Source organism: Cyprinodon tularosa, unplaced genomic scaffold (genome assembly GCF_016077235.1).
Source record: "Cyprinodon tularosa strain WSP-4 unplaced genomic scaffold, ASM1607723v1 ctg182, whole genome shotgun sequence".
In the NCBI taxonomy this organism is placed as follows: domain Eukaryota; kingdom Metazoa; phylum Chordata; class Actinopteri; order Cyprinodontiformes; family Cyprinodontidae; genus Cyprinodon; species Cyprinodon tularosa.
Window position 1 is genome coordinate 983917 of NW_024038624.1, and position 25966 is coordinate 1009882.

The 25966-nt window shown below is 40.5% G+C and overlaps 1 protein-coding gene and 1 long non-coding RNA gene across 5 annotated transcripts in view; one reads left to right on the forward strand and one right to left on the reverse strand.

Moving 5' to 3' along the window:
• The window catches only part of tprb (translocated promoter region b, nuclear basket protein), a 42128-nt gene that overhangs the window by 2503 nt on the left and 13659 nt on the right, over positions 1 to 25966 (reverse strand). Inside the window, exons 13-48 of one of the 4 annotated variants that reach the window (XM_038282405.1) lie at positions 24442 to 24549; positions 24130 to 24356; positions 23861 to 24024; positions 23633 to 23772; positions 22649 to 22797; positions 22407 to 22569; positions 19860 to 19994; positions 19638 to 19778; positions 19373 to 19538; positions 19011 to 19177; positions 18449 to 18601; positions 18217 to 18333; positions 16525 to 16728; positions 16232 to 16419; positions 15998 to 16145; positions 15730 to 15867; positions 14373 to 14504; positions 14135 to 14265; positions 13762 to 13972; positions 13169 to 13315; positions 12814 to 13012; positions 12539 to 12720; positions 12352 to 12425; positions 11568 to 11764; positions 11187 to 11483; positions 8682 to 8836; positions 8524 to 8595; positions 8227 to 8421; positions 7992 to 8153; positions 5053 to 5146; positions 3676 to 3836; positions 3367 to 3423; positions 762 to 850; positions 466 to 575; positions 249 to 347; positions 12 to 150 (exon numbers count right to left, since the gene is read on the reverse strand). In XM_038282405.1, coding sequence (XP_038138333.1) covers positions 12 to 150; positions 249 to 347; positions 466 to 575; positions 762 to 850; positions 3367 to 3423; positions 3676 to 3836; positions 5053 to 5146; positions 7992 to 8153; positions 8227 to 8421; positions 8524 to 8595; positions 8682 to 8836; positions 11187 to 11483; positions 11568 to 11764; positions 12352 to 12425; positions 12539 to 12720; positions 12814 to 13012; positions 13169 to 13315; positions 13762 to 13972; positions 14135 to 14265; positions 14373 to 14504; positions 15730 to 15867; positions 15998 to 16145; positions 16232 to 16419; positions 16525 to 16728; positions 18217 to 18333; positions 18449 to 18601; positions 19011 to 19177; positions 19373 to 19538; positions 19638 to 19778; positions 19860 to 19994; positions 22407 to 22569; positions 22649 to 22797; positions 23633 to 23772; positions 23861 to 24024; positions 24130 to 24356; positions 24442 to 24549 — 5411 coding nt within the window. The remainder of the gene's footprint in view (positions 1 to 11; positions 151 to 248; positions 348 to 465; positions 576 to 761; positions 851 to 3366; positions 3424 to 3675; positions 3837 to 5052; positions 5147 to 7991; positions 8154 to 8226; positions 8422 to 8523; positions 8596 to 8681; positions 8837 to 11186; positions 11484 to 11567; positions 11765 to 12351; positions 12426 to 12538; positions 12721 to 12813; positions 13013 to 13168; positions 13316 to 13761; positions 13973 to 14134; positions 14266 to 14372; positions 14505 to 15729; positions 15868 to 15997; positions 16146 to 16231; positions 16420 to 16524; positions 16729 to 18216; positions 18334 to 18448; positions 18602 to 19010; positions 19178 to 19372; positions 19539 to 19637; positions 19779 to 19859; positions 19995 to 22406; positions 22570 to 22648; positions 22798 to 23632; positions 23773 to 23860; positions 24025 to 24129; positions 24357 to 24441; positions 24550 to 25966) is intronic. The other 3 variants (XM_038282408.1, XM_038282407.1, XM_038282406.1) reach the window with 3 other exon arrangements.
• Positions 9766 to 10158, forward strand: LOC119781816. Its single transcript, XR_005280608.1, has 3 exons — positions 9766 to 9899; positions 9978 to 10044; positions 10131 to 10158. It is a non-coding gene; the product is annotated as an uncharacterized LOC119781816 (long non-coding RNA).

A 25966-nucleotide genomic window follows, 5' to 3' on the forward strand; every position in this document is an offset into this window, starting at 1 on the left:
GTGATAATCACCTTTCAGTGTCTGGCTCCAGGAACGCTTCTCTTTCGTCCACAGATCCGGACGTTCCTGGCAGCACCAGGCCCGGCGTGGATGTGCTCACCATGGGAACCGACTGCGAGGCGTGCTCCGTTGTGTCAGACTGCACAGCGTCTGAGAAACAGATAATGGAGATAAAAGCAAATTAATCTCATCTTTACAAACTGCCGAAACTCTAAAATCTAAATGCTCTTAAAAAGATGCTCTGATACCTGCTGCTGCAGCCTGCAGCGGTGTGGTGGGAACGCTGCGGCCACCTGACTCTTCCTCATGAGGGGCCAAGAACAGAGGACTCTCATACATCCCAAGACCTGGAGAAAAATGTTTATTTTAGTTTTTACCGTTTCCAGACCCTTCTTTTAGATTTGTATTTGCATGCAGGCAAACTTATATGTAATGAAATGGATTTTGAAAGCTGTGATGGATTACCTCCTTGTGAGGCGAGCTGCCCGAGGTCAGAGTGTGAGGAGGAGCTGGTCTGAGGCACTTCTTCTGACAGACCGAACCTGAAGCGGGGGACTCCAGCCACCTGGGGAGAACTAGAACCAGACAAACCAGGCTGAAGCAACTGAAACCAAGTGACTGCAAAACAATTAGACTCCCCCTTAGTTTTTTATATATCGTCACTTGGGAAGATATATTAATTGAAATGGAAAGAGTAAAAAAAAAAGAAACTATACGCAAAAATGATTAACCAACCAACAGAGTAGTGAAGAGATACTTACTGGATAGCCTGGTCAAACCCTTCTGAGCGAGGAGGCACCAGAGTAGGAGCGCTGGGAACTGTCCTGTCATCGTCTTCGAAGAAATGCTGCTGCAGAACGAGGGAAGAGCAGTGAATTTAACGCTGATGCACAAATGCCACAAAAACAAATAAAGCAGAACTGAATTTAAACCCATCTGATGGTGGGAACAGCTTCACTCTTTGGAGTGGAAGCTGCCTCTAAATGAACAGGATTCTCCCCCCCAGCTATTTACTGATCTATCAATGAGGATGTTAAAATAAAAGGAAGAGAGACTGGAGATTGGTCCTTATTCTGTTATGGTGCGTTCAAACTGAACACCAGTCCCACTTGTTTGACACGTCAACAGTTCCCCTGGTGCACTGGAACGAGGCGATCAGCTGTGGCCAACTCTGGAGCTCAGGGACGACAGAATAGCTACGTTTACATGCAAAAACTTTCCTCAATCCGATCTAAATTCCGGTGGTTTGGAGGAATTAAAATGTATTTACATGGTAATAAAACGATTCGGTCACGATGGGTGTACACAGGTATCATGAGTTCAATCAGATTAAATAATTCCTCATGCACAGAACTGTCTAGTTCACAGGTGTCAAACTGGTTCCAGAAAGGGCCGTGTGGCTGCAGGTTTTCTTTCCAACCAAGCAATGGCACACCAGGCTCCAGGCATCTCATCAAGTCATCATGTTCAGATTGGACTCACTTCATGAGATGATTGGACTCTGGTGTGCTATTGCTTGGTTGGAAAGAAAACCTGCAGCCACACGGCCCTTTCTGGAACCAGTTTGACACCCCTGGTCTAGTTTTTCAGAAATGCTTTAGTAGTAGAAGCTGCCCGTTATGTAAACAAAATAAATCTGCTGATCCTCAGCTTTAGCTACGCTTTCTGTCTGCCCCTCACTCTTCTTTTACTTCTATTCTTCAGTCGGGTCTGTTAAAGTTTTCTTCCATTATGGACCTTTATCGTATCTTAGTATCCATCTGTTTTTTATGGTCATTTTAGTTAATTGTTCAGCGGTACCTTACGCTAATGCTCCTTTGCTACAGGGGTAGAGAGCAGGATGGCATATTCATCCGCACATTACATTCAGAGACGCCTCCTCGGCCAAGGACCAGGAGCCAGTGGATGAGGGTCAGGAGTGAAGAGGAAAAGATAAGAAATGTCTTTCTTATCGGAACAAATCAGATTGCAATCTTCAGTCTGACATGTTTACTTAAAAAATTTTCAACCTGATCAGGCCTTCAGCACCATTATTTGTGCCCATGTAAAGGTAGCTAGTAAGTGTAGCAACAAGGAGGATGAATGAAGTAATGAAGAAATTAATTAAAGTTCTGAGGGTAGCTATGCTGCAACCTTTAGATTTGTTTTTTGTCCCAAATCAAATGGCTGAATTAGCTCCTCAGGACGCTGTCAGTTTCTGCAGTTTCCTTGTTTCTTAATCATCTAATTAATTGACTCAGGTGTGTTGGACCAAGAACACCTCTAACATTTGCAGCATAGCGGCCCTAAGGAACTGGAATTGCCAATCCCGGCACCAAGGGCTACATTAAAATGATTTTTAAAAGCCAAACACAAACCTCTAAGCATTCCGGACCTCATCTTAATTCAACATAAAGCTTTTGTTGAATGAAAATGAAGATGGAAAAGTTAGTCTTCACTGCACTCCTTCAGCCTACATCAAAGCAGGTCCCTGATTGGTTATCAAATCAGACTTGACAAAAGTTCAGATTTTTCAACTCACGCACCTCTATTGCATGCGCCGCCATAATTGGGCCATCAATTCACTAGATGAGCATCCCCCGCATCACTTTGCATCCCTGTGCTTCTGAACGTGCCCCTACATGGGGGTGACTTAAGGTATAGTGGAGGATGTTCTTTTTCCGGGTGGCTGATCAAAATAAGTGGTCCACCTAATTGTCAGTCGTTGCGGTGATATGTTTACATAGGCTGTGCTACATGCTCGTCCCCATTTTCACTTACCGGTGGTGAGACATAGTGGAAAAATTGCAAATCTTCATTTGGAAAGTAAGCTTTTATGAGTGATGCAAAGAGCAACTTTTAAACAGAGTGCACACGAGGAGAAATTGGCTTGTGCTTTTTTTTTTTTTTTTTTTTTTTTTTTTTTTTAAGTGGAGAGGGCAGGTCTTTTCAAAAAATGTTTAAAATCTTCCACTATACCTTTAAATCCACTCAATGGAATCGAATTCAGTGCAAACCACTAGAAAACACGCTGGCTTTGGAAATGTTGGCCCCTCTAGAAATCTCAAAGCTGAAGTAAGGATCTATGTTAGATGTTTAGGAAAATCCAAATAGCGAAATATACTAAAGTTAAAGTTACCACAAAAGCTAAAAGCTAAAGTTAAATCCTAACCTGTTAATGATCAGTAATATTGAATCAATTTTAATTACCCACAAAACTCTGCTTTACAGTGATTAATTTTTCATTTACATCTTTCAGTTTAGCCTTTCATGTAAACCATTAATGACCTGATTAGCTTAATGAATGGAAGAATAATTTGAATGCTGCAATTGTTCTTAAAAAGAAAAACAACAACCTGGACAAAATTCTGTTCAATGCAGACTTACAGCACTGCTCTGTGTGCCAGGGAGTCGGCCCACTGACTGGCGACGGACAGGAACACGCTGGTAAAGAAGTAAAACCAGTTAAACGACATCCAAATGGCTGACAGATTTTTTAAAGCAACTTTTGGATGCAACTGTCCATCGACACACAAGATTCAAAAGGATCATTTCCTTCAAGGTTGAACCGTTCATGTGGTTCCAGTGTGTTGGAGCACTGTTGCATCCAAAAAGAACAATAAAAAAAAAAACAGGACATGTTGCTGGAGGACTGGGGCTGCAGGCCTGTTTTAGACATTCATAAGATGCACATACATGAACCTGAGCAGGCGGTCCCAGTTCTGAGGACTGAGAGGGATGGATGTTGAGTCGGGCCGGAAGCTGCTGCACTGGTCTCCGTGGCGACGGAGGCATACGTGTACCAGAGCTTGTGATTGGCTGCTCTGTTGGAAAAGCCTCAATTTGGCTCCCCTCAACTGAAATGTTTAAGTAAAAAATTAATAAAAAAATATATATATCTATATCTCTCTCTCTATATATATATATATATGATTTACCATTAATAAATCTAAAAAGTTGAGATACACGAGGTAAAATAAAAGGTCCATATGTATGGCGTTTAAGCTAGTAAACCTTTTTTTAACAAAAAATAAATAAAAAAAGTAAGCGGTGTGGGTATCTAGAAAGAGAGTTCTAGGTTCTCTGTGGAGGTTGGGTATGCTTTCTGCATTATAATTAAAAATCCCAACACATAACTTCTTTCTTTACTTCGTTTATGCAAATTACTTTATACTCACACGTGTATATATATATAAAAGAAATAATTTCAAGGTTTTTAGACATGTTTTAATTACAAGTTTCCATTCTATTTAATTTGTGATACATTTTTAAAATACAAATAGAAAAGTTTGTTGTGAATTTATGGTACATATTCCAGGTAAGGGTTTAAAAATAGTGAAAAACAAATCAGATGGAAAGAAAGACATAAATGATTAACAAATAGGAGCAAAAATGTTGGAAATGTTTTAAATCAGCTTTTTGTTCCATACCAGTCAAAGTAGGAAAAGTAGAAAATAAATGCAATGAATTGAAATGTAATAGTGTGACTGTTTTTTGCTTCTCTGTTTTTCACCCATTTACCTTTAGCGAATATCCATAGTAGTTGGCCGCTTATTGTTTATTAGACATTGTTCAATCTTTAAAAGGTAATTAAAGACCATAGCTACAGTTTTCTTCTTTCCAAAAATCACATAAAGGAAGCAAAACCAGGGTGATCATCAGTTGAGCTTTTAAATGTTTGTCCCAGCTTTTAAAAGCAATGGAGCTCAGAAATCATGCAGGGGTTCCTGTTTCATTCTAAACAGGTACGTTAAATGTTTGCTAATGCTAACCATGTTAGCATTAATGGACCTGACAAAAAAATTCTAAAAAGCTATAATAATTAAAATTGTATAAATCCTGATTTCATTACGTAGATCTAAATAAAATAAAAATTCCTGATTCTGTTTTAATAACTGGTCTATGGAGAAGGAAACTAATTTGGCCAGTTTCACTTCTCTTCTCCAGCAGACCTTTAGCATCCTTTCCAGACGTTGTTTGGGGGCCGATAACTAATTGGATGCTGAGTGTATGTGGAGACTATGATTCAGATCCTTTAGGCTCATGCTTTTGACAGGGTTTCCTGGATCTTACAGCTCGGTGTCTGGGAATCTGCGGGCCTCTGGGTGGAGTCGGAACCCCCCAAACTCTCTTCTGTCTCGGTGCCCGGGTCTGTGACATCAGCTCCCTGGGAAAAATGAGGAACAAAGGACAATAATGAAAAAAGCGAATGGAAAAAGAAACATTTGCTGAAATTCAAAATGTGAGTAAAGTTCAGGAGACGGGGAAAAATAGGGGCGTGGGTGGCGGATTCGATGAAGTGAATGACGGTTCCCGGCACATGATCACATCGACAAAGACAAATAAGGAATAAATAAAGAGAGATTCCTTTCAGTGCAAAAACATAACTGTACTACATGCGTTAAGGCAGGAGGCATAGAAATGCCTCATCATGACTCTAGTCTTTGGTTCCAGCATCCCTCATTCTTTTAAACATTGGTGAATTTGTAAAACAAAAAAAAAAAATAAAAAGATACAGACACTGATTAAGACACAAACAAACTCAAGGAATAACAATCAGTTTGTTGAAACTGGCTGGTTTTCAGCTTGGTGGAATCTGACCAGGTCAGTCAGAGTCGAAATCTAATATAAACGATAGAGATCTACCTTTATAGGTTTAAGGCTGCCTGGCTATTCTGGTATCAAACGTTTTTTTTGGTGCAGTGATTATTTTTGGGCCGATGTTTAAGCTTTTTCTTCTCGCACTTCCAGGATTAAAAAGGACAGTAATTACAAATGTTACACTGGTCTCAATTTCAACAAAACATTTACAATGGAAAGCAAATGGAGGAAGCAGCAATGGGTGAGCTTCATGCGATCTCAAGGCCTTGATGCTGAAGGTGCTTATTGGCTGATGTCAATACAAAAAAATATCAGCCCAAAAATATCAGACGAAATACAACAAATCCTTCAGTGTGAATTATTTTACTGATTGAGATGTCTGGAGTTTATTTAGGGAACAATGAGCACTGATGATCCAACAAAGTTGCTCCATTGTCCTTTTATGCTTCCTGTTTGCTCTTGTGACATTATGAATATCAAGATATTGAAAGCTTTTTAGAAAAAACAAAATTATATATAAATATAAATATATATACATATACATATTAGGGATGGAACGGTTTATGAAAACTGTCCGAACCGTTCAGTTCGACTGTCTCGGTTCGATTCGCGCATGTTGCGTTCGGTTCATGCTCTGCTCCTTTTTCTCATAGGGGAAGCGATTACACTCCAGAGCAGAAGGTGGCGGTACTGCGACCAAAGCCAACCACCAGTAGTAAACAAGAAGAAGAAGCAAAGCAGCTTAGCCGGGTGTAGCAGAAAAAAATCAGTTGTGGAGAATTGTGTCGGAATGGCGAGTGGGAAAGAACAGGAGTTGGAAGACGCGCCAGCAGCACTTTATAGGTCTGCTGTATGGGAGCGCTTTGCATTTAGAGTGACCTACGATGACAGCGGAAAGAAAGTTGTGAATAAAAGTGCAACAGTGTGCAACCATTGTGCAACACATTTTGTTTATGCTAACAGCAACATGACCAACATGTCATGCTAACCCCGAAATCCCACATACTCCCGTCAGCGCTCCGCTCCAGACCGCCTGCACAAAGCAAAGCCTACAGCCTCCACTGTGGCTCCCGTCCGCTCCGCTCTGAGTTCCTTGGAGATGGTAGAGGGCATGCGCGAGATTAAATTCAAAGCAGCAAAACATGCGGAAATGATCCATGGTTTCCGCGGATCATTAAAAATAATTACAATTCATTAATTTTATTGGATTTTTTCATAAATTTTTATTTTTTCATAAATTTTTATAATTTTAATTAATTTTTTTATTTTTCGGTGTAACAAACATATACCAAACCGAACCGAAAACCGTGAACCGAACCGTGGATTTTGTGAACCGTTCCACCCCTAATACATATAGGCCTATACATATACACACACCCACACAGGCATTTTTCACAGGATAAAGATATAAAAGCAGTAAAAACTAAACGTTAGAAAAATGTTTAGCCTCTGATGTATTTTGACTCAATAATCAATGGAAACATCTTTAAGTCTGAGAAAAGAGGGCCTCTTGCCATCACCCTCACCTTCAGCCCCTTTTACAGGTTCTGCCAGATGTAGGTCGGGACACTGGTTGACCAATGTTTAGTTGTTGTTCATTGTTGGACCTTAATAATAATATTGGACATTGAGGACCAGTTTCCATGTTTCATCTTAACCATGTTTACAAGGGTACAGGGTGCAGTTTTCCCCCACAGTGTTGTTGTTCTCTCCAAGCTTATGCAACCCTCCTCCGTTTCCTTGAGGACAAAAGCAGCCGTCTGTACCCTTCTCTTTCTGTGAAGCCACTCTGGGGGTTTACATTGGAAAGGGAAGCCATCATGGAAAGGACTAGATTTCCAGAATGAAACAGGCCAAGTTATAATGTCAGAACCAACTGGTTTAATTTAAATATTGTTCTCAGATTTTCAGAACTTATAGATCCTGACTGGAGGTGGGAGCCTCCTAAGGAAGCTTCTTCCCTTATGTGTGGCATGTGAGACAAAATAGACATGATGCTCTCCAAGTGATGCAGTGTCTGGTCCCGAGTGACAAAACTGCTGTGAAAATAACTGTAACAGCTGAAAAATAACCTGATATTAGAAAACAACCCCCGTCTCTACGTGCAAGACGTTACTCTATGCCTCGGTCTGCAAACGGGGGTAAAATGTCACATTTCAGACACAGAGTCATCAGACTGAACACGTGCAAAAGAGAAGAAAAAGGTGAACATTAAACAGCTAAAGTAAACAGAGACAAAAATTACGAAATAAGACAAGAAGGTTGAGTAAAACTGAAAACAGGCAGTGGAACAAATGAGTTCATGAGCTGGAAGGCCTGAGAGAGTCTACCCTAAAAGCATGACAGGGATGGGGGGGGGGGCTGTGAGCTGAACATTTAGACGGGGGGGCAGACGAATCATTTTAACCAACCTCTGTATCGTCTCCCTCATAAGCCTCATTGCCGTCCCCGCTTCCTTCATTACTCTCGTCTCCTTCCTCCTCCATCCCTCCATCTTCTTCCTCCTCCTCATCTTCTTCATCGTCCTCCTCATCATCCTCCTCTTCCTCGTCTTCCTCCTCCTCTGCATAATCCTAAAAGATAGAAAGCACCAATGAGAGAAACCCGAGACATTTCATAAAAGCGTTTTTGAACCAATACCCCTACCTGCTCCTCTCCCTCTTCCTCTTCCTCCTCGTCCTCCTCCTCTTCTCCTTCACTTTCAGAGTCAGTCAGTATGACGATGACCTCCTGCTGCAGCTGATCGGGTGTTTCACTTTGGCTCGAGGTGGCCCCTGGCTCTGCTGGGACTGACTGAGAGGCTGCTTCTTCCTCCGCTTCCTCAAGGTGTGAAAACTCCATCTGCAGGGCAGAAATGTCACGCTTTGATAAAGTCAAATAAAAGAGGCAGGGTGGAGGAAAACGCTCTAGAAAGTTAAATTAACGGCTACAAAAATGACTTGCCTCTGCTCCATCTTGGCTGTCTGATGGCACCACCCCCTCAGCCTCGGCGCTCTCTTCAACCATCACTTCCTCCTGGGAGATCAATCAAGACAGCATTTCTGTAAAAACCTACAGAACAGTTAAGGGGGATGAAAACTTGCTCCATCATCTCTTCTTACCTCTGGCCCCACTCTCTGGATGATGCGCAGCTTTTTCGGTATTGGAGCCCTGGATGTGTCCTCTTGGGTGGGCTCCACCTCCGTGAACGCGGCACTGTTCTCCTCTTCCTCTCTTGGCCTCTTGGACATGGCGGAGGACCCAGGTGTTGCTGAAACTGAAGAAAAGGAGCAATTAACACCATATATACCGGCAAATTAAAAATATTTACAGAACAAAAAAAACTAAATGTAGGAAGTGTTTTTCTTGTTATTTTCTCTAATGCATTGAAAGTTGCTGGAGACCTTATAAAATACATTCAAACTAAAATATCCAGAAGTATTGCTATTCTAAGCAAAGCTAAACATTTCCTAAATCATGCTGCTTTTCCTATTCTGTTTACTTGAGTCACTGCGTAGAAATATGAAGCAACACCTATAAAACCTCATTATCCACATTACAAAAAAGGGCCATCTGAATCGTTCATGAGGCAGAACTCCACAATCATACAAAGTATCTGCCTCCTCAAACTCCCAGATTGGCTAACATTTCAAACAGCTCAGTTTATGTATGAAGCTAGAAATAAACAACTGTTTTCTCACACAGCTTTTGAGTGGGGGACTATAAGTGGAGGACTATGACTACAGGGGACAACATGACTGCAGAGCCTTGAGGGTTCAAACCACCATGAAGAAAATGTGCATTTCTGTCAGTGGTGTGAAGATCTGGAATAAACTACAAAAAGAGCTGAAGAAACGTCTAAGCATGAAAAAGGCTAAAACTGATGCTTTTCCAACATGTACTGGGATGAGGAGGGAAGGTGTATGGCGCCGTGGGGTGCGAGGGTGGGACTGGTGGGGGGAGTGGGTGGAGGAACTGTGGTGCTGGGCTGTGGCTCTGATTTTTAATTTTTTGCAACGCTCCAGTGTGATCATTTGGGAAAGTTTAAATAATAATAATAACAACAATAATGGAACCAAACGACCCGCAAGGCCTTGCTATATAAAGATTCAAACTCACTGCGGATCCAGACATTTGAATTGAGAAAGCTTCCTAGAGGTGGATATATATGGGTTTTATATTTTATGTTCTTTGACAATCATACAAGTGTTACAGGTGGTATGGTGGGCGTGGTCCAAGCAGTATAAAAGCGGAAGCTGCAAACTTTCTTAAAAGGTGTCAGTTTCCATGGGACGCCAGGACGTATCTGGGTTCCACACGTAGATTTGTCAAGAATGTGGGTGAGTGTTTTTAGAGTGTGGTTATATTGAACTTTTATTATGACGAATGTAAATTTTAATCATTCTTTTCCTTGTTAGGAGGCCCTGCGGGTTTTTTAGACCAGGCTGTGTATACAGGCAGATGAGGGTGGTGTACGCGATACAGGTATTTTTTGAGATTTTAAGGTAGTTATTAAAATAATATTTTGATTGTATTATTTTTGTAATTTGGTGTTTTCTGTTTGTTTACAGAGATGTTTTTTGTTGCTCCTGCTGTCCTATATTTATGTTTTGTTTCTTTTAGTTAGTCCGACCCTGTTTGATGTCTTTGGTCCCGTTGTTTACTTGTGAGGGCGGACTAACTGTTTTGTTTTTTTTATCTTTTTTTCATTGATCTGTTTGTTTTCTCCTTGTTCACTCTCCCACGAGGCTGTGAGCTGGTAGACAATGTTATATTGCATCTGATCGTCTGCAGTGCTGAGTGGTGATTGTGTGCAGTGTTTTTTTCACCTGATTGCTGTGAAGCCTTATAAGTGTGCGACTTTTCTGGTTCTGGTTATGCGGGTTTGTCCGCCATCCACTAATGTCAGAGTTTAAATATTATATTGTCTACCCTAGGCTATCAGTTTCGTAGAAGGAGAGGTAAAGGATTTTCTGTCTATTTGTTTAATAAAGAACGTATATTGTTAGGACTGAGTTTGTTTCATCCTTGCGCGGGTGGTTACACAAGTTTTGTATCACAAATGAAGCTCTCTTATTACCCAAGCACTCTCATCATCTAAGTTTCTGTTTCCTTGAGAGCATGGTTTAATACAGAGGTGAAGTGAAACGTCTTTTCAAACCTTGGAAACCAAGTCCAGTGGATTGTTTTTCAAACTTTTACGGAATGACTATGACCTCGATAACTGAGAATCTTCAGCAATTTGGTAAAGTTGCTTTACACTTATTTCTTTAAGGAATAGGTAAACATTTATTAAGTGCATTTAACCCTAATTTGAGAAGATAAAGATGATTTGCAAATGGAATGAGTTTTTTGCTCATAAAATAATTAAATAATATGCACTTGGACAATGCATTTTCTTATTTTAAACGTGAATTGTCTTGCTCCATTGGCAAAGTGTGTCGTTTACCTTCTAATTTAAGAAAAAAAGCACTATTGTAGAAAAAAGTTAGTTATTTAGATTTCATTTTATGTAGTGAGATCTCCTTCTTCACGTCTAAGCACCACTGTCACATATTTGTGACTGAGACGTTTAAATATCCAATGTGCACAGGTACCTTTGCCATTTTCCCAACCAGATTTCTCACCTGTGCCAAACACAGAGGAGGATGAGGAGGAGGATGTTGAAGGCCATTCCACCTGAGAACTCGGCGTGGCCTCGACTGCTACAGGTGAAGGCTCCCGGTTGTCGGGTTCTGGGTGGGTCACGCTCTGCTGCTGTGTTGGCTGAACAAAGGCGGTGGCTTGAGCTGGAGTCTGCTGAACGGTCAGCATGGAGCTGGCCAAAGTGGTCTGGACGTTGGGGCTGGCGGAGCGTACGGAGCCGCTGGCACTTCCGTACACAGTCACATGCTCCACGGGTGGCGCTTCTGTAGACTGCATGGCTGTGGGTGAAGTTCAGGTTGAGATTGGGAGAAAATAAGGGGAGGATTTAATTTTTTTAGTCGGGGTCTTGCAGCTGGACTTACCCTCCTGGGTCTCCACCTGTGTGGTTGGCATGACTGTAGCGGTGGGTGTTGGAGTGGGCACAGGGGCAGGGGTAATCATAGGTCTGATGCTAGCTCGCGGAGTGGGCTTGTTGCCTGGGTTCACAGGCTGTTTGCTGGCTGTGGCCACCACAGGGGTGGGCTTGATGTTGGCAGTTGGAGGCTCAGAGGCGCTTGCACTAGAGTGAAAAAACAAAGTGATCTCAAAAACATTTTTAGAGAAAAAGAAAACTGTTCTGATTAGGAGAGGGCTGGTTTATCATAATACCACATTATTAAACTGCTTTCAAAGAGTTTGTCCTGATATTTGGGTCAACTTAGAGGATGAAATGTTTGCTGAGCACTGCTGGTCAGTAGGTAAAAAGCAGACTACTGCACCTTGTTGAAAACAACCCCTACTTGGTGCCAGCTCATTTTTTTTAACCCTCAAGTCAGCCTGGGCTGAAAACTGACCGTGAGATGAAAAGAAGAGTCAGAAGACTGCGTGTGACTGGGATCTACAAACTTCCAATTTACAGAGCTACCTTTGCAACATTAATTTGGTACGTGACTGTAATTTAAAAAAAGACCTGGACTGTTTAGAGAAGCATGGTGTTAAATGGAGCAGGTACTGACAGAGAAAAGCTTTCCATTTACCACTCCTGATTGGTTAAACTGTTTTACAAGTGCAGCTAATAAATTATAATGGCCATGCTATTTGACTTCTGTATGATACTGTATTCCAATGCTAATAAAATGCTAATTGAAGATTATTTTCAACGTTTACCTGCCCCTCTCTGCAGCTGGAGTCGTCTTCAGGCTGATCTGCCTTTGTTCCGTCGTCCTTTGTTGTTCTTGAATCTGAAATGAGCAATATAGTTAGTTCTTTAAAACCAAGTTTGAGAAAGAGGATTCACAAAAACTCCAGTAAATAGACTGTATTTTTTTAACAGGCTGAACGTGTGGATGTTCACCTTGCTTGGACCCGCCTCTGCTGGCTCGTCTCTCTGCTCCTGCCTCTCCTGCTGACCCCGCAGATCTCTGAGCTCCCTCTCTTGTCTGCTAAGTCGGCCTTCATACTGAGACTTGAGAGCGCTCACTCGGACCTCCAGCTCCTCACGCTGCTGCTTCAGCTCCTCGTTCTCTCTATGTAGCTCTATGCAACCATGTAAATTTGTTTTATAAAATCTGTGAATCTTTTTTATCTTTCCTGGATGTGATGGGAAGTAAAATGAAAACATCTTCACACCTGTGACACGGCTGATCTTCTGTCTGGCCATCAGGAGGGCCTTTCTGGTTTTCTCGTCCTTCTCGGCCATCTGCTTTCTCAGACCTTCCTCCTGAGAAGCCTTTTCCTGCAGCTCCTGTCTCAGCCGATTCAGCTCCGTCTGCAGTCTGGAGGACTGTTCCTGGACGTTACGCAACTCAGTTTCCCGCTCTGCGACCACCTGCTCAAGATAGTTTTTATTTATTTTTATAAATAAAAGCCATCATGAAAATAAAATTTCACTGTCTTAAAAGATGTGAAACAGACAGGTTTGTTTAAAAGAAGGTTGCATGCAGTGTTTTCTGTTTTAAAAATTTTGATACTTGTGATGTCTCACCTTGTTGATGTTCTCCAGCTGTCCCTCCAGCTCCTTGGTTCTGGTTTCAGCCTGATTCAAGGCATCTTTGACGTTCTGCAGCTCCTGAGCCGAAGCTTGCCGTGCCTCCTCGTCTTGGGATGGACCTGCTGCAGCCTCATTAACAAGCTGCATGACATAAAAACGGTGGAGATCAGCAGGGAAATTAGCTTGTAACTGGAACAGATTTTCATCTTAATCGGTTCAGACAGGTGGCCAGACATAGGAAACAAAAATGTAAACTTACAAAACCCAAAATAAAAAGGCTAGCATGACAACAATAAGAATAAGAAAAACTTTAATAATCCCAAAGGGATTATTACACAGGGACAGTGTCTGGTGTGAAATTAGAAAAGGATCAGTTAACAGAATCAGGCTTTGAGAAAGAGCAATACTATAGCAACTGCTCTTTTATAGAATGGCGTTACATATTATCCATACAGGATGGTGAAAAAAACCCCCAACTTATATTCAAGTTTGGATAAAACCTTTTATTATTATTGATCCAATAATTTACAACAGGCAACCATCCACTTTATCTTAAAGTGTTTAAAGAAAAGCAGGAAGAAACTCACCTTCTCATGCTGCACCTTGAGCTCATCATATTGTGTCTTATAGCGACGTCCGATTTTCTTCACCTGGGTGATGGTTCTGGCCTTCTCTTGGATCTCCTGGTTCTTAGTCTCTAGTTCCTTCTTCAGGTTGTTCCTTTCATCGTTCGTCTTGTTCATAGTGTCGCGCATGTTCTGTATTTGTCCCTGCAGCGTGGTTGTCAGGTTATTCATCCTACCCAGCGACAAGGAGAAAAAATAAGGGCTTTACTTTAATAATTCAAAAATACTTTATTGATCCCAAAGGAAACCAAATCTGTAAACCATTTACTCAGCTTCTTGTCCATCTCTGATGCAGCCATAACATTTTATTCCAAAAAAAGAAGAAATCTCTTACTTGTTGAGCTCAGCTTTGAGTCTAGTGTTTTCCTCAGTCAGCTGCTGGATGCGTTTCAGGTGAGTCTCTTTCTCAGTATGCAGCCGTTTGTACTCGTCAGGATCTGAATCTTTCTGCTGAATCAGTAAATTCTGGAGGGACATTGAAAACAAGATGGCTGCAGCAACATGTTAAATAAAAAAACAACAACCGTTTTGTTTCTGTTGGGGCCTAATGAACTTCCAGTCTGTGTGCTGACCTGAGTCCGAGCCTTCCAGCGCTTGATTTCCTCCTCCAGGATCGTCTTCTCCGCCTGCAGCATGCCGTTTTTCTCACTCAGCTCAGAGTTACTTTGCTGCAGAGGAAAGATGTCCGACTCAAGCTTCTGTACCTGAAAGATGCGTAAAAGTCTGAATTTGAGTTTTTTAATAAATGTTAACAGGTGAATAGATGCAGTTCTAGCAAATATCACACAGTAATTATTCACTGCTGGTTTTCCCTTCCAGTTGGGTTTTTTAACTAGTCGTTCTAAGATGGCGAACTGGATCCAAAAGTTGAAAAACATTTGAAATAACGTAAAAACAAGAAACAAAAAAATATGTAAAATGAACCGTCATGATTTATTGGTCTAAGGCTTTCACCAATAAAAATGGAAAAAAGCTATAAACAACCTGACAGGATAGGAGACTTAAGAGCATCACTGGCAAGAAGAACACATGACTAAATATTGGTTTGTGTTCAAGTTTATAGTTGAGCCCTTTTGTAGTCTTTTGATCTTTGGCTGTGTATTAGAAGTACCATTTAGGCAACATGACCTAAAAATGTTATAATTCTATTCTGTGTCATTATTGTGATAACTACAAAACTGATGATGACACTTCTTTAATTCTTTAAAGTAACTGTGAATGCAAGGCACAGTAACCATAGCTCCACAATCACAAACACTACTCTAACATAAAAAGAATAAAAAAAAGTATATATATATATATATATATATATATATATATATATATATATATATATATATATATATATAAAATGTGATGTAAAGTGTTACATCTAGCATCCATCCATCCATCTTCCTCCGCTTATCCGGGGTCGGGTCACGGGGGCAGCAGCTTAAGAAGGGAGGCCCAGACTTCCCTCTCCCCAGCCACTTCTTCTAGCCCCTCAGGAGGAACCCCAAGGCGTTCCCAGACCAGCCGAGAAACAGTTTCTCAAGCGTGTCCTGGGTCTCGCATTTAATCATGTTTCTATAAATTTGCCCCAATGAAAAATAAAATTTACCAATTTTTTTTGTTTTTATCATCACTAATTCAAATTTGTTGTGTTGACAATAAATCTAATTGTTAAGAATAGAAACTTATCAAGATAAACTATATCAAATACAAATATGATATAAATATGATAAATGCCGACCCCTACTACTGCAGCTGCTGCTCTATGTGGACCGGTTAGCACAGAAAATGCATCTTTAAAGACCTCAAATTAGGTTTGAAATGGTGTAATTTACAGGTCGCTATAAATCCCCAACAGAACTCTACAGCAGCCTACCGCTGACGTACAAATAATTTCAAACATCCTACCAGCTTTTTACAATAAAATGAGGTGGACACCTTAGCTTGGAGTTCCTGCAGCTCTTGAGTCATTTTCTCTTTCTCTTCTCTCAGCATCTTGTTGGTATCCATTAAGATATTCATCGTTTCAGTCTTCTTCATGAGCTCATCGTGCTGAGCCAGAGTCTTTGCAGTCACCTGAGACAAATCATTGAGATATCAGAAACAGAACATAAAAAGGGTTTTTTTTAAACTCCCGTACAGAGTGGATTAATACTTTGATTTGATATTTTTTTAAGGTTTTGCTCCTTTGGTTTTTAATATGTACCTGCATTCGCTCTCTTGCAGCAGACAAACTGTCCTGCACCTCCTTAAGCTCTTGCTCCAAGTGTTCAACCCTCAAACGGTGACGTAAACTCTCGCCTTGGGCCACCTCAAACCGGGATTCAGCAATCTCCTTTTCTCGACGCACAAACCTGTTGGAAAAGGTGAAGACCGTCAAAGTAAATTTAATGGAGGAAAAACAATCAGGTAGGAAAGTGATGAGAGATCACTTGGTTACCTGAGAATCTCAAGCAGCTGGTCTTCAGATTTTCCCTCTTCAGTCAAAGAAACATTCAGCGAGCTCTCATTGGCGGCTCGCTGAATATTGGCAGCCATCTTGGTGCTCATGGTCTGGACCTGCTCATGCAGGAGGGTGTTCTGTCTCTGCAACTCCTCATAACGACTTTCCATCTTAGACATTTCCTCCTGGGAGATTTTGTGGATACAAGCATTTTGTTTATAGAAAACCTGGCTTGATTTGCAGCAACTTTTTAAATTGTATTTGAACTGCAGAGGTAATTCAGAGCCAACCTTAATGATCTTCTCCTGCACCTCCCAGGAGACTCTGGCCTCCAGCATCTCAGAGCTGACCCGCTGGTTTCTCTCTTCCAGCTGGTGTCTGAGCTCTGCAGCCTGCAGAGCCTGAGCCTTGGCCGCCTGCAGCGCCTCAACGTCAGCTGCATGCAGAATCATCTCCCGCTCATATTTATCTTGAGCTTCAGCTGCCAGCTTAGCCTTAGAAAAAGGATTTAATTTTTTGTTAGAACATTGTACACAGGACTCCCAACAAGCTGTTTATTTATTGATAGCAATACTTATTGATCTTGCATAATAAATGAAAAGTTAAAATCATTAAAGGTGTTGGTTTAAAGGTTTAAAGGAGACGGTTTGTTGAATTTTGTTTGTTCAATTGTTGAAGCGGTGGTAAAGTTTAGGAGTCACTGCACTGAGGTATTCAAAAATATTTTTAATGTTTTAATGAAATAAAAAGTTGAGTGGAACGAAAAAAGTTGGGTATCAAAAAATCCTGCTCCTACTGTCTGAGTAACAGCTTTTGTTTTTCTTTCATCTATAAATTGTAATTAGGTGATAGAGCTAACTCTTATATCACAATGTCTGTTTCTTAATTTGGTCAACATTGTATAATTTCAATATAGATATAAACAAAATGCCAAACAAAAAAAAATGTATAATTAGAATTTTGCCAAGTTTATAAAAGTCCTTCAATGAGACATCTTTAAAAAAAATTCTTTTTAAAAACACAAAACATATAAAACTACATAAAACCCAAAACCTCTGAGAAAAATAACGTAATCATAGACTGATCATAAAAAATATCTGAAATGCCTTTTAAATCATATCCATTATTGAATAAATATAATCTAAAAATTAACATAAAACATATAAAAGCCAAAAAGCAACTAGTAGGCCACCTTGGTAGAACAAGAAGATCCAAACAGGAAATCTCACAGCTCTGGATTGCTTTAAGGTTTTAGTTCCCTTCAATGACAGAAGGAAGCATTAAGCTAAATTAAAGCTCAGGTACAATATCAAGAGCATAAACTTTATTATTCTTAAATTCCATCACTTAGAAATAAAGTATAGCTTAACTGCTAAATGTGGTGTGCCCTGGTGAGTGATGATGGTTTCAATTTACTGGAACCACTTCTATCGTTTCAAATTTCTTAATTCAAGTTAAAACTGAGAAGAAGGAAATGATGGATTGACTTTATTGATCTCACAGTGGAGAAATGTACTCGTTACATTAGTTCAAATAGTCAAAAAGAGAAGAAGAAGGTGCCAAAGGAAGAGAAAGGTGCATGGGGCATGTACGGTATATAAAATGCGTCCACATTTTTTATAGCAGGATTATTATCCAGGGCTGTTGCAAGGGTATTGAGATATATAAATATATATACTTTAAATATCTTTAATCCCAATTATGAAGCTCCACTAGCATGGTTCTTTGTGAAATTATCACTTCTGCAATTTATTTTGTAGCATAAGAAATTGTAGTCAAAAGAAACATCCAAGTTTAATAATGCTACTCGAGTTACATAAATAAAAATAAAATTATTTTAATCAAAATATTTTAATATACATTTGTATGGTGAAATACCCTCAGAGACGCATAAAGCCGTTATTTTCTCTAAAACAAATCCTCCTCCTGACTGTAGTGAACGTGTTCATGAAGCTACATGAACCGGTTGCTGATTTGCTTACCTGCTCCTGGCTGTCCTGAAGAGTCTGCTGCAACTGGGTTTTAGCTACAGCCAGCTCCTGGAGCACCGCCTCATGATCTGCCTGGGCACTGCTGAGACTTCTCTTCACGTCATTCATCTAACAAGCAACAAAGGATGTCAGTGAGCTAATCAGTTATTAAATAGTGAACAAACAACAACTCAAACCCATTATATTTGTGATCTCCACAGGCTGATAAAGGTGGATTTTGTACCTGCTCCTCCAAAGATGAGAGGTCTTTTCTCTTCTGCTCCTCTAAAGCCTCCTTTTGCTTTTCTGCTTCTAGGAGCTTCTCCTCCAGCGTCCGCCGCTGCTCCTCTGCCTCCTTAAAACAAGCTTCAACTGACAGCCGGGCCTGCTCTGTTACCTGGCACAAAGCAGACATCGATGCAGCTGTTAGAAATTCACTTTGATTGAGTTGATCTGCTTCATTCTATGTGCTGGCTCTCCAAGAACCATGAAAAGTCAAACTTTTGTCTTAAAAAGATAATTATTGGTATTTTTTTCCTTTTCTTTGATACATCAGTACTAACTCATAATGGTAATAACAGAAGTCTTGTCATAATGTGTTTTATTCTGCTTTTTTTTTCCCAAAATATACAACGCTCAGTAATAAAATCTCTGTTTCCGTTATTGCTGCTTTTCCATCGCATTTCTGTTTTAGTGTAAAAAGGTAAAAGTTTAAAACCTCCAGAAAGTTATTGGTTTACAGGTGACAGGCATGTTAACCCTTTATAGTCTTAGAGAGCCATAAACCTGTCTAAACGCCTCCTGACCTGTTTCTCCGTCTCCAGGGACTGCTCTAAGCTCTGGGCCATGGCTCTGTACTGCTCCATGCTGGAGGTGGCAGCCCTGAGGCTCTCTGCCAGCTCCTCCGCTCGGGTTTCGGCCAGCTGCAGGCGGCCTTTCAGCTCCTCCCTTTCTTGATCCGAACCCTGCAGGCCTGGAACAGAGCAGAACAGTTTGTTGGTGTGTGCGCCAAGGCAAAAGGAAAAACTATTCCACATGTTTGTCTTGTGGCTGAAACACTTCAAAGATGGGTTAAACCATGGCAATAAAGCTGTACGACATTGTTTGCACGCACATTCAAACATCTTGAAAGTTCTACATATTTTTGGTTAAAAGCATTCCAGCTGACCTCTGATGGGTGTGGACGGAGAGCTCAGGGTAAGACGTGCTTCAGGACGGCCTTGCTGCATCTTCAGAGTGTTGAGCTCCAGCTCAGCAGCATTCAGCAGGTCCTTTGTTTTCTGATGAAGGGCTACTTGAGTTTCTAACTGCCTCTTGACATCTAGCAGCTGGATCTGCTCATATTAAACACATAAATGCCTCTGTTAAGGCTCCATGTTTAAAATATAACTTCAATTTTTCGTTAATGTGAAGAGCTTCAATGTTAGATCTACCTCTTGGTTCCTGTTGTTTAGATGGCGCTGTTCCACTTCCTGCTCAAGCCTCTTCTGAAGCTGGGAGATCTGTTGCTCTTGTTTTTCAATCTGGCTGTTCAGACGCTGACGTGCATCGGCTTCGGACCGCTCCAGCGTGGCCTGCGGTGCAGAAGAGTCAGCATTTTGAGCTTCAGTTACCTGTCTCTTACAATCTGCAGGTAAACTGAAATGTTAAATTACTTGTATGGCCTGAAGATTATTCAGCAGCAGGTTCTGACTCTGCTGCTGGCTCATGGTCGCCTCCTTCTCCTGGGTCAGCCTGGATTCCACCAGCTTCAGCATGTCTCTCTCCTTGCGCAGGTTCTCAACCTGACCCTAAAGAACAAGTTAAAGTCAAGAATGAGGATCTCTTCTGGCAGCTTGATTCCGCTAAGAGACAGTGACTTTAAAGCCTTCAAAGCCTTGAAGTTAAAAATTAGTCAATTTATGTTTTTTCAACATGTTTCCCCAAAAAAAAAAAGCCTAAAAATGAGACATTTACATCAATTCACTTTTTATATTCCAATTACTCTCATTTTATGTAGAAGAATCAATACTATTTAGAGTTTAGTCGATAAGTAAACACTGTGTGTAATTCAACAAGCAACTATTTTGCTAAAAATATAATTTTTTTTTTTTACATTTTGTTATTTTTGTTTTGAGTGTGCTTCTCTTTCAGCTAAAGGCTAGTTTTAGAGTCTCTATGCTCAAGTTAATGATTAATCCATTACTAAATCAACAACTAAGTTGATTATTTCAATAATCAATCCGCTTAATCCTGGGCTGGGTCGTGGAGGGAGGAGTCTAAGCAGAGATACCCAGACTTCCCAATCCCCACACACCTCCTGCAGCTGCTCTGGTGGGACCCCGAGGCGACACCAGGCCAGCTCAGAGATTTCGTCCCTCCAGCGTGTCCTGGGCCTTCCACGAGGCTTCCTCCCAATTAGGGCTGCAACTAACGATTATTTTAAAAATCGATGAATCGGCCGATTATTTTATCGATTAATCGATGAATCGGACAAAAAATATTTTTATTTTATTTAATATATATATATATATATATATATATATATATATATATATATATATATATATATATATATATATATATATATATTATATTTTATAATATTAATATTTTTTTCCAAAATAAACATTTTAGACAGAACAAACAAGCACACAAGTACATGTTGCTCATTAACTGTACTGGTGCAATATGAAAAATAAATGTTTGTGTTAAAACTACGCAAACTTACATGAAAAATGTAGCTGTACATCCACAAAATATAGTGTACTTTGTTTCATAAAGCGCAAAAAAAGGCATTTTTGTTTTCTAAAGCCCCTAAGGGGTTCAAACAATAGGCCCCCCCATTTCAACAAATGAGTTTGTTTTTTTAGACTAGAAGAGTTCTGCCTTTTAAGACAGGAAAGTATAGCAGTTAAAGTTGCTACTTAAGAAAATACTGAACCATAGAGATAAAAATAGCCCTGTGATTCAAATTATAAATTGTATTTGGAATAAAAATGAGAGAACTAGGGGTGCTAAAAAACACATCCTCCAAAGACAGATATTTACATGGGAATGTGGCAGATAATTAATTGACATATTACTGATCTTGCTGGATTTTATACTTTACTTCCATAAATTGCAGGATCTTCTTTACTTTATCTTTGCCAGAAGATTTAAACTTCAAAAGCCTTGCCCTCATAATTTGCAAGATAATTTATTTATAAAGGCTATTTTAATTATTGTGATCAATTTGCACCGTCAATCCCGGCACATGCGCGCTTCATTTGCAGTCTGGACGCTGAAACAGGCTGCAGCGGGATGCTTCTCCAAGTACATCCTGCGGCTCTGATTGCAGCGCTGAGAGAGATTCCTGCGGGAGAACGGGGTTGGGAGAGGGGAGGCGCCCCACGGCAGCAGCTGCCGCTGGAGGACAAGAGTAGGAACGATACATGCTTTCACGTAAGAGTCTCCAAAAGCCGCCAATGACACCGTAAAAAGTCGCCAGATTTGTCGCTAGTCACTTTTTTTAAAAAAAAAATAGTCGCTGGAGGGGTCTAAAAAGTCGCTAAATATAGCGACTAAGTCGCTGAGTTGGAAACACTGCGCACCTGCGGCGCTGACTCGCTCTGCCGTATCTTTTTTTTTCTTCCCCTTCAGTCAAGTGGCAGTGATAATGGCGGCAGCGGATGACGCATTAATCGCGCGACACAACTAATCGATGATGAAATTCGTTGCCAACGCTTTTAAAAGTCGATTTTTATCGATTTTATCGATTCGTTGTTGCAGCCCTACTCCCAATAATTAATCAATCACGACTAAACTGATTGTTTCGGCCCAAAATTTGATCTCAGTATAAATCCCATTGTTCTGCATGGCCTCTGAGGTTTTAAAGACCAAGAAACAGATAAATAGTAGTTTAAAACAGATCAAAAAGCTTCAGCGCTTCATTTGAAAATGGAGTTTGGTTTAACTGTGAACCATCAGAGCAGGTAAAGAGGATTTATCAGAGCAGGGATAGGGAGATTTATGGTAATTCTGGAAAACCTGCAGAGATTTACAGTCCAGGTGGTAGAATATGTCGACAAGTCCTACGATGCAACAAAATGTGAAGAGAGTGACAAATAACCATCAGAAATTCATGGCCAGTCTTGTATTAGGAAGCATAAACGTGTGAGAGGAAGGTTTGTGTTTTTAAATGTCAACTTATGGGGTATGCAGGCTTTAGCAGGCTGGTAAACCTTAGTCATGGAGAGTTCTTCGTTCACAGCCTTCAGATCCTCTCTCAACGTGTGGACGGTCTGCTCTAGTTTCTGTGTGGAAGCAGCCATCTTCTGTTCTTTCTCCCGAAGGGAAGCAATCTCTTTCCTGTAGCCCTCCACATTATCCTGCAGCATCTCATACCTGAAGGTTTAGAGAAAAGTCATGAGAGCAAAGTTCTTGCAGATACAAAGTAGATTTGCTGCGTTCTGTGAATCTTTACCTTTTCGATGCAAACTCTAGCTGAGTTGATATTTTGGCATTTTGAGAGCGGAGGTCAGAGAGCTGCTCTTGGAGCTTCTCGTTCTGCTCGTTCATCATCTTATCGCTCTCCAGCCGTTCCTTCTTATAGGCTGAGAACACTTCCTGCAACTATACATAAAAGCAGACAAATTGATTTACTTTTCTAAACAGATTTTTTTTTTTTTTTTTTTTTTAAGTGCAATAACAAAATTATAATACATCCGGGACTTCAGTCATTTGATGATTCTTCAAATCAAAGTTATATTATGAGAGGGTTCTAAGAAGGCGAGTTCTTTGATGCCTTTACATAAAAAAAAAAAAAAAAGTTGCATCAAATAAGACGTAAAGAAATTTTTTACTAGAGGTTTAGTGATTCCTTGCATGTGAAAGATAAAAAAAAAAAATAGATCATGAAACACAGCTTGTATGGAAATGTCTAGTGTGAGTAGCGCCATCTGGTGGCATCCTAAAGCTATTGCAGAACTGAGCCAAATGCTTTGTTTTTTACAAAATTTAGACAAAACTTTTTTTCTCAGTTGCATTTATATTTTACAAGATTGAAATACACAACCATGAACTTGCATTTAAATTTGGCATTAAGTATTGAGGGTCTATTTTGGTGTTTTTAAATTTAGAACTAAAAACTAGCATATCAAACTGAACTATCTGATCTTCCTAATAAAACCTAAAACCTTAGCCTTCAGTCTCCATCTTTTCTGCATGGCCTTTTTCTTTCACTTAAAATTTGCTAAAAAATACACTGGAAGTGACGTCATGTTGGAGTGATCTATAGATCAGTTTCAAAAGCAGAATGTTTCCATTCGCTTACAGGGATATCTGTCATACTTATAACAGTTTAAGCTAAAGGATCCAACACAGATTTAAATCAATCAAATAATGTTATGATAGTAAAATAAACACTTATTTTATTCTGATAAAAAAAAAAAAAGAGCTTTGCAATCACCTGTCGCAAAGCTGCCTTTGCCTCCAGTGCCTCAGCAGACTCCATCATAGCCCCGAGTGCAGTGGGAGTTCCTGTGGTGGGAGTGGTCGCCGGTGAACGCCGAGGGGTAGAAGTCAAAGAAAACTCCTCCACTGATGTTCCTAAACATCGAGCAACCATGAACTCAGACACAGAAATCCAGTCAAACTAAAATGTCCATTCAAACATGTTTTCTAAGGACGCCCTCACCTTGTTGAGGGAAGGCCCCTCCTGTAGCCTGGGCCAGCAGCATGCGGTACATGTCCCTCTGCCTCACGATGGATTCTGCCATCTTAATCTGCTGGCTGCGCTGCTCTTTCAGGGACTCCAACTCAGCCTGGGCCCTCGCCAAACTCATTTCCAGCTCCACACGACTTTAACAGTCAAAAAATGTCAATTAAGTCATATTTTGTTTTTTCCTGCAGCTATCAAGATGTTAAGGAAAAAGAAATCAAAAGGAATCAGAACATGAGACGTACTTATTGCCAGTGCTTTCCTGCTCTTCTATCTCTTGGGCCGCGCTTAGGTCCCTAAGGGCCACAAGAAGTCTCTGGTTCTGCTTCTGGAGCTCCTCCACACTGCGGAACGTCACCAAGTGTTGGCTGATCACCTCCGATGTGCTGCTGATGTCAGCTGAGCTCACCTCCTCCTCCTGAAGCACGTGGTTCCCACGGGCCTCTTCCAGCTCGATGAGCAGCACTTGGACCTGACAGAATGAATGAAGCATTTGGCTGAATTTTCTAGAATGGAATGATTTTATCTCCAAGCGGTCATAATGAGCTGAAACCAACCTGTTTGGCCAGGTCAGCCACCTGGAGTTCAAGTCTCTGATTGTCTCTTTCCAGGACAGTGGATTTCTTATTAGCTTCATCAGCCTCGTTCTGCAGACGGTCAACTTCCTGCAAAAAACACGTAGTACCAAAAACTTTAAGGGACTGCTAACAGAAATACAAACCCTAGACGAGTGGTTCCCAAAGATTTTCTTCTGGGCCCCCCTTTGGATAATAATAAAATTTCCAACGCCCCCCATCATCCATACCGCTTCCCGCGCCCCCCCTAGGGGGCGCGCCCCACACTTTGGGAACCACTGCCCTAGAGGTCTTTTTTTTTTCTTTTTTTCCCCCCATATTTACATACATTTTCCAATAACTTAATTTGAGATTTAATGTGACAGACAAAAGAGAGCAATTGTGAAAGGAAAAAAGGTTCATGTTTTTTTTTTTTTTCAAATCAAAAGTCTGCTTGAATTTTCTACCACTTGCAGCCTGCAGCGAGCTCTACAGGAGGCAGAGCTCAAGGTGCATAAAACCCAAACTAGAATGGCCTATATCAGTGGTTCCCCCCCTAGGGGGGGGGGCAATGCCATTGCAGGGGGGGGCGCGGGAAGCGCTATGGATGAATGAATGAAGAGAAAAAAAAAAAAAAACAGTGCTTGCTTGACTGAGCATAATGGACAGTTGTGACACTGCAACCCAGATTTGAGAAGATCTACAGCAAAAAGCAGGCTCACAACAGCCACTGAAAAGATGGGAGGATTAAAGTACAAAGAAAAAACTCTCAGGGAGCTGTTAAATGTTTTCACTCCATTTTGCACAGAGGCTTTTTTAATGTATAGATTATAGCAAAGTTAAATATTGTTACAAATAAAAAAAAAGAAATATGTTTAAAATAACACAGACAACAAAGAATCCTCTTCTAATAAACAGTATAGAACTATGAAAAAAAATACAGTTACACAAAAGTGTTCCACTGTAAAGATGGTGTAGTTTGTTTTGTTGCAACCTGAAGTGTGAAATAAACTTCAGTGGAGTTTAAAAAACAAAATATGTGTATAGATTTATTATATCTGGTTGAACGATGTGTGTGCCCAGTTGTTTCTTTTTTCTTTTTTTTTAATGGGGTGGGGGGTGGGGGGGTGGGGGTGTTGGGGAAATGTTATTGTAATCCAAAGGGGGGCCCAGAAGAAAATCTTTGGGAACCACTGGCCTATATGAAGAACTATGGGGTCAAAATGGTAGCTTTAATATTTGCAAATGTGTGTGGAGAGTTGTGTGTCTGTATCTCGGTTTGTGTGTGTGCAGTGGGATTTGAAAATGTGTAAATAAATCTGTAAATGTGTGAGGAGATTTGTGTGTCTGTACAACAATCTGCAAATGTGTAAAAAAATCCACAAATCTGTATTCAGATCTGCAAATGTGTACTGAGACTTGCAAATGTGTACTGAGACTTGCAAATGTGTAGATCAATCTGTAAGCACACACAGAGACACTTGTGTCTGAAGTATTTTCGCTTCAAGACCCAGAAATACAGACAAAT